This window comes from Pholis gunnellus (assembly GCF_910591455.1).
Source record: "Pholis gunnellus genome assembly, chromosome: 13".
Taxonomy (NCBI): domain Eukaryota; kingdom Metazoa; phylum Chordata; class Actinopteri; order Perciformes; family Pholidae; genus Pholis; species Pholis gunnellus.
In genome coordinates this window covers 6,469,496-6,481,831 of record NC_136540.1, presented here as the reverse complement: position 1 = coordinate 6,481,831, position 12,336 = coordinate 6,469,496, and the positions used below count along the sequence as shown (strand labels likewise).

The 12,336-nt window shown below is 44.6% G+C and overlaps 2 protein-coding genes across 2 annotated transcripts; one reads left to right on the top strand and one right to left on the bottom strand.

The window, feature by feature from the left end:
* The first annotated feature begins 166 nt into the window (after positions 1 to 166).
* stk36 (serine/threonine kinase 36 (fused homolog, Drosophila)) lies at positions 167 to 6,951 on the top strand. Its single transcript, XM_079172136.1, has 20 exons — positions 167 to 372; positions 467 to 607; positions 752 to 829; positions 910 to 1,040; positions 1,128 to 1,377; positions 1,836 to 1,929; positions 2,035 to 2,222; positions 2,309 to 2,481; positions 2,570 to 2,675; positions 3,466 to 3,597; positions 3,684 to 3,860; positions 3,943 to 4,034; positions 4,156 to 4,219; positions 4,333 to 4,443; positions 4,533 to 4,607; positions 4,690 to 4,801; positions 4,880 to 5,006; positions 5,113 to 5,293; positions 5,505 to 6,410; positions 6,731 to 6,951. Exons 1-20 carry the CDS (start codon positions 289 to 291, stop codon positions 6,824 to 6,826), a joined length of 3,318 nt encoding a protein of 1,105 aa, XP_079028262.1. The 5' UTR covers positions 167 to 288; the 3' UTR covers positions 6,827 to 6,951.
* A 1,851-nt stretch (positions 6,952 to 8,802) lies between these two features.
* atf5a (activating transcription factor 5a) lies at positions 8,803 to 11,631 on the bottom strand (the record flags this gene model as incomplete). Its single annotated transcript, XM_079171871.1, has 3 exons — positions 8,803 to 9,900; positions 9,996 to 11,184; positions 11,490 to 11,631. 3 exons carry the CDS (start codon positions 11,629 to 11,631, stop codon positions 9,714 to 9,716), a joined length of 1,518 nt encoding a protein of 505 aa, XP_079027997.1. The 3' UTR covers positions 8,803 to 9,713.
* Positions 11,632 to 12,336: the final 705 nt, after the last annotated feature.

Below are 12,336 nucleotides of genomic sequence, written 5' to 3'. Positions count from 1 at the left end.
TTTGCTACTTTTGTGAAACGGCAGTTAGCTAACCTACTTGCTCTCGAGCGTTAATCATTTTAGTTGTCACCGTATCGAAAAAAAAGTAGCGTTACTTGAATGGCCCACAACACGAAGCTGTGCAAAGTTTAGTTCACAATAGCATGTAAACTAGGCTGCTAGCTAGGCTAACTCGCGAAGTTCAAAGTGTTGTGTACAAGTACACACGTATCCTGTGCTGTCACGTAAGGAATGAAACAACCGCTCGTCTACTTGTAATGTTTTAACCTCCTGCCGTTAACCGTCGACATGAACTCGTATCACGTCTTGGAGCTGGCGGGAGAGGGCTCATTTGGTCGAGTTTACAAGGGAAGGAAAAGATTTACCGGCCAAGTGAGTGGCTTTTGTTTGCACGGTCTGATAGCTGTGTGACTGTTGTGTTCAGCCGTGTGTCGTTTCACCGTCTGTGTGTCTGTGTGTCCATTAGGTGGTGGCCCTGAAGTTCATGCCAAAGGTGGGTCGGTCTGAAAAGGAGCTTCGCAGTCTCAAACGAGAGATTGAGATCATGAGGGGGCTTCAACATCCAAATATCGTTCAACTCTTTGACAGCTTTGAGACTAAAACTGAGGTAAATTTACTGTAATCTACTCTCAAAGAAACAATGCATGAATGTGCTTAGTTCACAAAATATTGCTGCCAATTACATAATTTGATCCACCTAACCGCTTATCTTTCCATGTGAGTTCATAATCCCTCTCTATGTTTGTAACAGGTTGTGGTTGTAACTGAGTATGCAGAGGGTCAGCTGTTCCAGATCCTTGAGGATGATGGGAACTTACCAGAGAGCCAGGTAATCACTGTCAGTGTACAGATGCCAGGAGTCACACTCATCATGGTTCATCATGATCATCATGTGCTCTTTCTTCCAAGGTCCGTGAGATCGCCTGCCAGCTGGTCTCGGCTCTGTATTATTTACACTCCCATCGCATTCTTCATCGGGACATGAAACCACAGAACATCCTGTTGGGGAAAAGTGGGGTGGTGAAACTGTGTGACTTTGGGTAGGTAGTTAACTATTTTAAAGACAAAGTAGCTGCATCGTTCAAATACCACGAAGATCAGCTACATGTGATGCAATCTTTCCGTAGGTTTGCGAGGGCCATGAGCGTCTCCACCTTGGTGCTGACTTCAATCAAGGGAACGCCACTGTACATGTCTCCTGAGCTGGTGGAGGAGAAGCCGTACGACCACACTGCTGATCTCTGGTCTCTGGGCTGCATCCTTTATGAACTCCACACGGGGGCGCCTCCGTTCTACACCAACTCCATTTTCCACCTGGTGCAGCTCATAGTGAGAAACCCAGTCAAATGGCCAGACACTATGAGCGACACCTGCACGGTACAGTGTACAGTTGCTACAGTCTGATCGTGTGTAAGTCAAAGCTAACATCCGCACCTTGTTCAAATGGTTAGCCAGGTGGCCAGAGCCGTGCTTAGCAGGACCATAAAAGGGATTTTAGAAATACAGAGGTTTTAGTCCAAGTACCATCCTCTAAACCCACAGCCCAGTGCAGATCATTTTAACCAGACCCCTAAAACAAACTTCTTAAATAATCTGAAGCTCTCCTCTTCTTTCTTGCCATAAAAGTAGTCAAATGTATCATTTATTTTATTTTTTTCTTGTCAGTGATGTGTCACGGTCAGCCACAGAAGGTAAACTGCACTTCAGGGGACTCAAACTCTCACGTTTTAGCCAAAAAGTAGTGAGGAAATGTCCCTTCTCAGTGATCAGTGATGGCTACAAGCCTGTTAAAGGATAGACAAGTCATCGGTGCTAATCTGATATTTCCCTTCCAGAGTTTCCTGAAAGGCTTGTTGACCAAAGACCCTCAGAAGCGGTTGTCGTGGCCGGACCTCCTGAGACATCCCTTTGTTGCTGATGGTGTTTTAGGTGATGTTTAAAAAATGCCAAATAAGCATGACGCTGGTCTGTTTTTGAGATTATTCTAATGTCTGATTTGAACTCTTTTATTCCCGTGTTGATGTGTTGGCCCAGTGCTGTCAGACACAGGCGTTTTCAGCCCTCTGACAGTCACACCCACCCCAGACATGATGGCGCTGAAACTTCAGCAAGTGGCGGCAAAGACGGTACCGACTCCTGGAGGGAGCAGATTATTGCGGAGGGCCAGGGAACAGACAGACGACGGCAAAAGAGGGAAACCAGCGGGCGGTGACGGTGCGAAAGTGAGTCACATATTGATTTTTCATTCTTAAATTAGTCGCATGGAAATTCATGGAGGAGCTTTAAGCCGTTCTGTGTACACTGACAGAAAGAGAAGGATGAAGTGGGAAATGAAAAGGTCAACTATGCAATAACAGCAGCATCCCCGAGAGCCAAGCCCCCTTCCAGTGACGTCTCCGTTACCTCAGTACACTCGGTCATGACAGCTGCCAATCAAAGCCCACACCCAAAGAGTCAAGCCTGCGTGAAGTCCAAACACAGGTGTTTATGGAAGCTCAGAATAAAGGTACAATATTCGACCAAAACACACTGCGTTGTGTGTTCACGGCTGTGGTCATTTCCTCTGCAGGGGTCAGATCAGCAGGGACTATGAACAGGAGTTTCCCTCCGTAGAGGTTGGGCCGCGACTAGTGCAGAGATGCAGGGCAGACAGCCGGACCACACTGCACAGGCAGGTCAGTGCCGGCTGCTTAAAGACATTTCCAATTTAGAAAATGTGTCTTGTTCCATAATGTAGAGTATATATTCCCTTCCAGTTGCAAATCTGCCCTGGTAATAAATACACTGTTCGCTATCTTACAGTACAACTTTGGTATTTTTATACCTTCGGTATATTTTCCCATGTTTTGTGTCTAAGTTACTAATGGATGAAACCATTTTTGAAATTGGTCCAGTATTGAACGAGAGCGCTGTAACCGGCAGCCGCCGCCATTGTCAATGTCAAGTTATAGTCACTAAAAGTGCTTGTTGTTGCTACCGACACCGACGGGCACGTTGTCCTCCAGCAACACATCACCTCGCGAGCTCATAGAGACAACGAGACTCCTCCTTGAGCAAGACTCTTTCCATAATGTTGTCAGACGCGTATAACCACAGTCTGAGCCGGTCAGGGGCAAACACAAGTACTTTTAATGGAAGTAAATTGACGTTGCCAAATTGCCCAGATGTGATTACATTGCAGGATGTGAGTGGCTGCCGTCTGCATCGCTCTCGGTCAATACTGAAATCCTTGTTCAGACACTTGTAATACAATCTGAGTAGCAACAAAAAGCACTTTTACTTAACGTTACTTTACATTGATGCTGCACAATTGCCCTGGTTTTGTTCAATACTGGACCAATTTCCAAAATTGTTGTCCCGATTATTCTCTCATACATAACATATGTGAAGTTCCTTGTTGAAACATATAGTTACGCTTTAAAGGAAAATGTGTCTTATAGTATGAATGATGTCTTGTCCTTTCAGGATGTTGACTGTGAGGATTATTGGGAGAAACTGGCCCAAGAATCAGATCCGAGCAGGCAGCAGAGAGAACTGTTAAATTACAGTGCAGTTATACCTCAACTGAAATCCAAGATCCTGGCATTTAAAGCTCAGGTACTTGGGTACAATATTCAATAAAGCATAAATTGCTTCTACCTCCGAACAATTTTACATGTAGTCTTTTTCCTTTGTGTGGTTAGCTGTCAGGTGGCGTTGTGAAAGAACCGTGGCGGATTCACCTCCCGCTGAAGGTCTTACGCAACCTCATTGTGACCTCAGACCTTGAAAAGTCGCATCACGTTGGTCATGAACTCGGACTCCCTCGTGTTCTCTTTGACCTCGTCCGTGATGCTGTAGACAACTCACACGTCATCAAGGTCTGGAACCATATTCAGCAATGAATGAATTAGTCCTGGAACAGTATTCCTGACTTTCATTTCCTACTTTTTCCCTACTCAGCAGCCATGGAGTGTCCGAGCATATGGAGAAATGATTGTTGTGCTTCTGATCTACTGGGAGAAGCACTGTGACTGGGTGGAAGAGGAGCACAGGTTAGATTTAGCACTGAAGCTGATCTTGCTAATTAGTTGAACCCTGTATGTACACTGTAGTGTAAGTGAGTGACGATCGTAATTCAACCATTGCAGCTCATCATCTGTTCTCTCCCTGCAGACTAGAAGAGTTCGTCAAGCCTTTCATCACAATCCTCAGTGAACCAGACCTCGTCCCTTTGGCGGTGAGCACTCATTGAAGTTAGTCTGTGCATTTCATAGAGTGACCGGCGATTCATTTTGCTTTATATATCTTGTCAGTTGTGTGACTCCTTTGACTTTGTGATCTCTTCTTCAGCATCTGGCTGCCTCTGTTTTGTCTCTGTTAACACAACACGATGTTCACGTCCAAGTGGACATGGACAATCTAACCTCCTTGCTGAAAGAACTGCTTTTGGACTCCTATAAGGTACTGAAACTGTGAGAAATAATCTGGCAATAATTTGACAACTTTGACCAGTTTAAAGTGATCCACTATTGTGTCATGTGCCTCGTCAGCCCCAACTCTCTCTCCCCTCTGGCTTTGGACTCTGTGACGGCATCCTGTCTTTAGTCCTGCACACACTGTCTGAGGTCAGACAGCAACTACAATGTGTTTAAAAACAACTTGACTGGATAGACACCAGATAGACCTGCCTGATTTTTCTTTTAACAGCAGGAAAATAGCTCTTCATGTTTGGATCCAGTAATGTTTCTGGATCTATGGAAAGCAATTGGCAGTTCACTAGCAAGGACAACACCGGGCACAGACTTCTGTTCGGCAAATGGTAAATATACGTGTCTAATGAGGCCCACCTTTGTTTAACAGCATCTTTACTCATTTTTTTCTTTTCTTTTGACATCAGGGCTTCATTCCTTTCTGTCTACCGCGCTGTTCGTCTTCACCAAGGATCCACACTCGTGCATTGCTCTGTTTTCTGAGCCCGAATCAAAATGTGTGTACACTCTGGGCCAGCTGCTGGGCGCCGACTGGTTGGTGTTCAGATTTCTTAACTTACCATTTCATTCGTACCACCAATCTTAGAGCAGCACAGCTGCCACGTCTGAAGCTAACAATATGGTATGATGTTCCCTCCAGCCTTCATTTGTTTGCTGAAGGCCGTCCTGGTAGACTTGAGGTGGATCCGGGTCCTGACAGCCTGTCTGTGTTGAGCTGCCACTTGTTGTGCTTCCCGTTCGCTCTGGACCTGCCTTCAGACGCCGTGTCCGTGATTTTACAGTCGTACGACAGTTGTGGAATAGTGGCGAGCCTCCTGCAGGTGAGGGCCTTCCCGTGCTCCAATAAAGACCTTGCTGACAAACACGATCCTCTGATGCAACGCAGGATAACTCTTGCAGAAGGCTCACATCAGCCACACACTACTGTACATCTTAATGTCTCTGTTCTTTTGCGAGAGCGTTGCGCCGTTTGTTGTCGGCTGTTTGATCTGTGACAAGTTGTCTGGGTGATTTTTTTTCTTGCTTTGGCAGGTAATTCAGACTCTTCCTCCTGCGCTGTTAGAGCTGCCTCTCTCCCTGCTGAGCCGTCTGCTCCTGTGTGACCCCGAGCGCTCCGTTTCCCGCCTCGGAATAGACGCTCGTGGTTTTTTCGCGCCACCGAGGGACAGCCAGCTCGCCGCCTCCAAACACCAGACTCCGCTGTGTAGAACCGCAAGCTCCCTGCTGGCTGACTTTCTGCAGCTGGATGTGCTGTGGGACTCTGCCGTGGAGCTCTTAACTCTGTTGTCCCAAGTAGCCCGCTGTTCCCCCCGGCCCCCCCGCCTTCGGCTTCACCTGGAAGCCTCGGCGATGCGCCAGGCGCTGGCTCACTCTTATGACCTGATCAGGGCCGCCACATGCAGACTTCTAGGAAACTTAGATCCATTCAGGCCTCCCACGCTGCACACCTTGCAGCCTGACATTTTCAAAAGCATGATAGAGTGTCTTCGTGATTCCTGCATGCCTGTCCGACGTATGGCTTGCAGGGCGGTTGGGAACTGGTTGGGATGTATGGCAGCAGGGGCAAGGTTTAAAACGGGTGGCATTGACAGTACCGGGTGGGGCGAAGGGAAGGCACACAATGAGGCAGCAGGAGATTTGGCTGTTATAGTAGAACAGGGATTGGACGATGAGGAGGGGCGCACTTGGACAGAGGAAGCCAGGAGGACGGCGGTGCCGCTGACGTCTCTGATCGCTGACCCCGATGCCTTCACGCGTCGCCACTGTTGTGCAGCCCTGGGAAACCTGGTACACGTCGATGGAGCTGTATCCCTGTTGTTGGCGGAGCACACGTCCAGCCTGCTCCTGAGAGCTGCGTGCATGGATTCCCATAATGCAGTGAGGCAAGCAGCCATAGCAACCCTGTGCCTGTACAGCGAGCAGGACGCAATACGTCAGGTAACACGATGAACAGGTCGCAGGGGGGCAGAGGTCAACACTACAAATAGGATTTCAGTTTTTTAGAATTTGGATAGAAAGACCTTTTTTTTAATTTAATGACAGTTTCTTAATGGTAGAAAACAATTAACACTATTTACATTTATGTAGCATTGCCTTGAGCCCATTCCTTTTATATAAACTTGTTTTCTGGTCATAGTTCATTGCAAATTCTTCAATGCTATGCAGATGTTTTGTCACCTCTGTTCTATAGTGTGGTCAGTTTAAACATGTAAACAAATATTTTCCAGTCGGTCACTTTCTTTTGCGTTCGTTTGAAGGTCCTGAGATCCCTCGACGCCAGTAAGAAACTTCTTCAGGCTTCACAACACGCAGCTCCACAATGTGACTATCATCAGCTCATCGGACAGCTGTAAGTGAGTCAAACAGGAATGATTGCACCTTTAAATGGCATGTGTAAATATTTCTTCTCCTTCCTTACATTGCAAAAGTCCTTCCTCCTGTCTCCTATATTCAGTATTCATATCCCATTTATTATTTTTTATAAAGTGTATTTTTTTAATTTAAAGATTAGTGAACTTAATACATGGATTCAAAACGCTGGATATAAAAAGTAACTTTTCTTTCTGGAGATCTTCGTTGGCACAGCAGAAATTGTGCCTGTGTGTTGAAATAAAACCAAAGTGTGTCGTTACTGTTATCTGATGTTTCATTTAATGACACCAGCTGTTCACATTTCATGAGGGAAAAAACTATTCAACTCGAATCGAAACTCCACAAAGACGACGGTCTTTTTAATTAGAGAAGAGCTTCTTTTTACCTCTCGCACTCCGCAGTAATAAACACGAGTGGTTGTTATAAGCGCTACAAATAGGTGAGTTATAAACGTTTCATTAAAATAGTTTCAGGTTGTAGTTTTTGTACATTTTGGTGGATTTCAGTTAGAGCCCGTCATTTAGAAGTCGTGTTTCAGTATAGAGGATGTCGTCTACAGATTTTAAAGCCTTTTGGGGCAAAATTGTGATTCTTCGTGGTATAAATTATATCGACTTTTATTTTTATTTTGCAACTGCGAACGGCATTTTAACAAGCGTCGGGCTGGACGTCCACTCCTTTTTAAATTATTATTATTTTTTTTTAAGCTTAACATCGACTAACAATAAGCGCTTAATAATGAGATTTATAGCTTTATAAAAAATAGTTATCGAGCTGTTTGTCTCGCATGGGGCGTGAATGATGGGCCGCGTGTCGGATCAGAGAGCAGCGCGTGTCGGTGTCCGTCAGGGCCTGCAGGTTTGTAATGTGATTTTTTACCAAAAATATGAATTTATGACATTGAAGAGGCACGACTTGTTTTCAAGATAAATTTGACAGCATATTGTAATTTCGGATTATTACAAAAGTCGGTGTAGGTAAAAAAAAAAAAAAACATTTCCGGTTAATTCATCAACTCGGAGAGAAATCCTCTGAAAGAACACAACGGACTGAGTTAATGATTCACTTTATTTTATTAAGAAAACAAAAACCTGACGCCACACAAATATGCATATATGATTAAATGAACATGGAGTTACAAAGCGTTTTTATGTGCTGTCACATATTTTTGGTTTTAACAATCGGAGTTGATAGTGCACCGCAGGAGGGTCGAACAATGTGACTTTCATTTCTTGCCAAAAGCTGAATAAACACATTAAATAAACAGCTAAAAGTCCGCGCTCGTATCCAAGATTGTCTTAAAATAAATATGCATAGAAAAAAAAAATCCATCCTCGCTATAGGCATGTTGAACAGTAACAGTAGTGCTTATTTCCTTAGCAATAAATCCGATTGGGAAATAAATTCGACAGTATCCTCTTACACCAAAGCTAACACTGCAAAAGCAAGAACAAATAACCTAATGAGATTTTTTTCAGTAATTTTCTACAAAGAAAAGGCTAACACACTTCACTCCCTGAACATACAAAAGTTGTTACAAATTAGTGCAGATCAGCCAGAGGCCTATAAAACGTATTGCCTTAACAAGCACTTTAGAGAAAAAAAAATCCCCCTTATTTCTGAAATTCTACATTTTCTACTCCGTTTATGGAAAAACATGCAGAGGGAGTCTGCTAAAACTCAACTAGTTACAATATTTGTACATATGGGAAACCCTTTTTTTTTTACATCAGGAAAACCTGCATGTCAATAGCAGTGAAATCTTTATGTGAAATGAAGAACAGAAGTCTCCTGCCATGAATCATCTACTGGCATGTGTAGGACTGGAGAACAAATTGTATATCCTGAGCTGCAAGATTGTATAATTTGCAAAAATGTTGCAAACTGAAACAAACACAATACAAGCTTCTTACTTCAAAACTGTATACATTATTAGCTAATTCTCTTTTGGTCACAGAATCAATAATTTGGACATTAGTCTGGAAGAAATGGGTGATTTGGGAATTAAGACTAATGCAAATATCAGGAGAAAAAACTAATTTAAATACAGTAGAGAAAGTAATATTTCTAACAAAGCTGAGTAAAATGTAAATGTTTAAAGGAACTACATGCTCAAAACATCCAAATCCTTATAGCGACTGAATATTTTGGGCTGCATTAAACCTGAAGTCAATCAAAAAAAGTAACAATATTAAAATGATAAAAAAAATATTTGCTATGGTTGATGACAAAAAGTTCCTTGCTCTTCCGTACATCGGTCGTTCTATAGCGCAATCCTAATATTCTAAAATATTCATAGCAATCGAACTAACATTTGCTGTTCAAGAGAGGCGAGAAATTATTCTAGAAAAGTATTTGGTGTTCAAAAATGAAATGATGCACTTTCATGTGTAGACACCAACAACATATTTGACGATTTCAACTATCGTAAAGTACAGTAAAAAAAAAAAAAAATTGAAAATGTAAAAAAAAAACAACATTCAGTTCTATTGCTGACATCAATTCCAATGTAAGGCTGTTAATAATATTAAACCTGCATAATGAATAGCATCGCTTCTTCAGAAATAACCGTATTTCAATTAGTAGATCCAGGCAGTGAGAGATCTAATAAACATGATTGTCATTTAAAGCATTGCAATGCCACAGTGCAGGCTCAAGTGATCAGAGTGCGAAAGCAATGGAAGCATTGGATAGTGTTGATTTCAAATGTAAAAAATAATTCACATTAGCAAAGCATGCATTTAACCCACCCGCCATTTAAAAAAGAAAAGAAAATTAAACATTCAATTCTGGACAATCTTACAGACACAAAGAGCGCCACATTCTCCCTGTTGCGCCCTCTTTAAATGTACTTGCAGGAGCTCGGTGTTACGCGGTTGTGTCCTGCTTGAGCCTTTGGCTGCGGGCCTTGTAAACTTCAATCAGCAGGTCTTTGACATACTGGATTTCACGTTCTACCGACTCTGCCTTGTCCCGGAGCTCCCGGTTCTTCCCTTCGAGGCCGTGCAACTGTTCCTCCAGAGAATCTAGCTCCACCCTTTTTCTCTGGCGGTACCTGCGTTGAGGAAAGCAAAAGATTAAATGCAGATCTTTACCTGTGAAATCATGTCGGAGGTCGCATTTTGAATCGAGCTGAGAACTAAAGGTCACCTGTGAGCGGCGGTTTTGTTCTGATCTCTCTTCTTCTGTTTGCGCTTACCGCCTTCGACTGGAACGAGGTCCTCTTCGTAGCTCAAAGCACAGTGGTCTTCCTTCAGCCTGCATGCTTGTCTGTGCCCCGAAGACTCCAGGTTCAGACTCTCCCTAGCCATTAAAAGACAGTCTGGGCCCTGATCCTCCAGGAAGTTACAGTGCAAATCATGTTGCCCTATCTGCAGACTCTCTGACTTCACCTGCTCGTTGATGGTGCTTAAGAAGCTATGATAGGCCTCAGACTGTGCTGTCGCTGGCAGATAACAACCTTCGCCGCTCTCCGTCTTCCACGAAACGCTGGCTTTTGTCATCTCCACACTCGCTTTGATGCTACTCAGCGCCTCGTTGATACCGGTGCCTCCGCTGACCTCCCTCATGCTGTACATCAGCAGGTCCTCTTTCTTGTGCGGGACGTTAAGTGATCCGCCAAAGCCGAATCCACCGCCGGCGACCTTCGCACCACCTACGACATCTTGACTGAAACAGCAATTTTTGTCGTCTCTTGGCAGGACGGCACATCTTCTGACCTCGACTGCACTACCCAGACAGTAGCTCTTCCCTACTAGCTGCTCGTCCTCGGCACAGTCGTAGTTACCTGTGAGGGTCACCGCTGCGTTACCTGAGTTGCTTATTTTGGAGCTCAACAAACTGTTGTCATAGCCGTCGCTGAACCTCACGCCGTCAGGAACTCTTTTCCTAACACACCCACTTGGGCGACCGCAGCTGTACGGGGCGTGTCTTGGATTTTTGGATCGCCCAATGGGCCCGCCACAGATACTCAGCAGGTCCAGTTCTCCGGTTGCCAGGGTAACAAGGAGTGGGCTGGATTCCGATTGGTTGGATGTGGAGTATGATGCGTATGGCAGCTGAGTGAACGGCTGAGGACCCGCCGGCAGTGGACCCCTGTCGCATTTTGCGAGCCTGGGCCCTTTCTCTGGCAGCGGCTCGGACAGGAAGTAGTCCTCCAGTTGGGCGAGTTCCTCTTGCAGCAGAGAGGTCATGACCTCCAAGTCAGAGGGCACCTGGATATCATTCTGGAGGGGCGAAGGGGGAAGGGAGGCATTGGTGGAGGAGGGAGGGGAAGGAGGGTTTGGGAGGTACGAGGAGAAATCCACTTCTTCCGTCATCCAGTCAGTGAGACCATCACCTATTGGAGAGAGAGAGAAAAATTGCAATCGTGAGAAGCTGTTGGGTGGAGGAAAACATCACAGCTAAATAAAAACGTTCATGCAAACATCCTAAAAATGTCAGTCGACCAACGTTGCACGAAGGCAAAATCCGATCGGCAATAGCAAAAGCAAAACAAGCTTTTTACAAACTATAGTTGGAGCGTAACAACATACTAGGCGTAGCTAGTTTTTTACTTACTGTTCGAGAAGGACGAATGTGCTGCAGTGCCGAGCCCACCTGAAATGGGGAAAAATATAAAAAAGGGTACTCGCTGCAACTCACCAATTAAGTGCTGACTCTCCTCTGACACCTCCCCCCTGCACCTCTGTGATTGGCTGTGGTTAGCCTGTGGGTGAGAGGGAGCGAGGGGGTCTGCCGGGCAGACACGAAGAGTCTTCCAAACAGGAGCTGATGTTGCCATCATAGTGTCTGTCGGCGCTTTGATTCAGTCCAAGTCCGAGCATGTGCTGAGAGCAAGAGGGGTCTGACAGATGGGCCACAGAGAGCAGGGCTGGGTGAGCATAATGAAACCTGGAGGGGAAACACAAACGTGGATCAGAAACATGCCGCCGAAGAAAAGAAAGATGCAACTTATTCAGGGAATATCAGGACTATCACTCTCGCTGCCCTCAGCAAGTTTCTCAACAGCAGTCAGTCTGTTGATGGAGATAAAATAAAGAATAAGAAATCACCTGCAGGTCATCATGTAAGAATAATGGGTTTTTTTTTTTTTAGCTATAAGGAAATAACTTTCCAAAACATGAATATTTATAGCCAATACCAAATATTTAAAATAGAATGGATCATAAACAATTTCAAAAACCAACCCTCAGAATTGACAAAGTCAGTGACACACACATCTGTGTCCTCTGAGCTTTGAACTCCCTCAAAAGCAAAATGCACTTGACGTCCTCAAAGCACGTGGGACCTCGTAACGCTGTCAACGGCCCAACAGTTGTCAAGTAGGCTGGCTCTAGATTACAGAAACTCTCTAAAGTGAGAGACACCCTGATCATCTAACACGATTAATGCAGATCAGCTGCTTCTAAACGCATTAAATGAATCACTTCTGTTTGACGACTGAAGCAGGATAGGTGGCGAGAACTAAATAGAAACCTGATGCATGCAA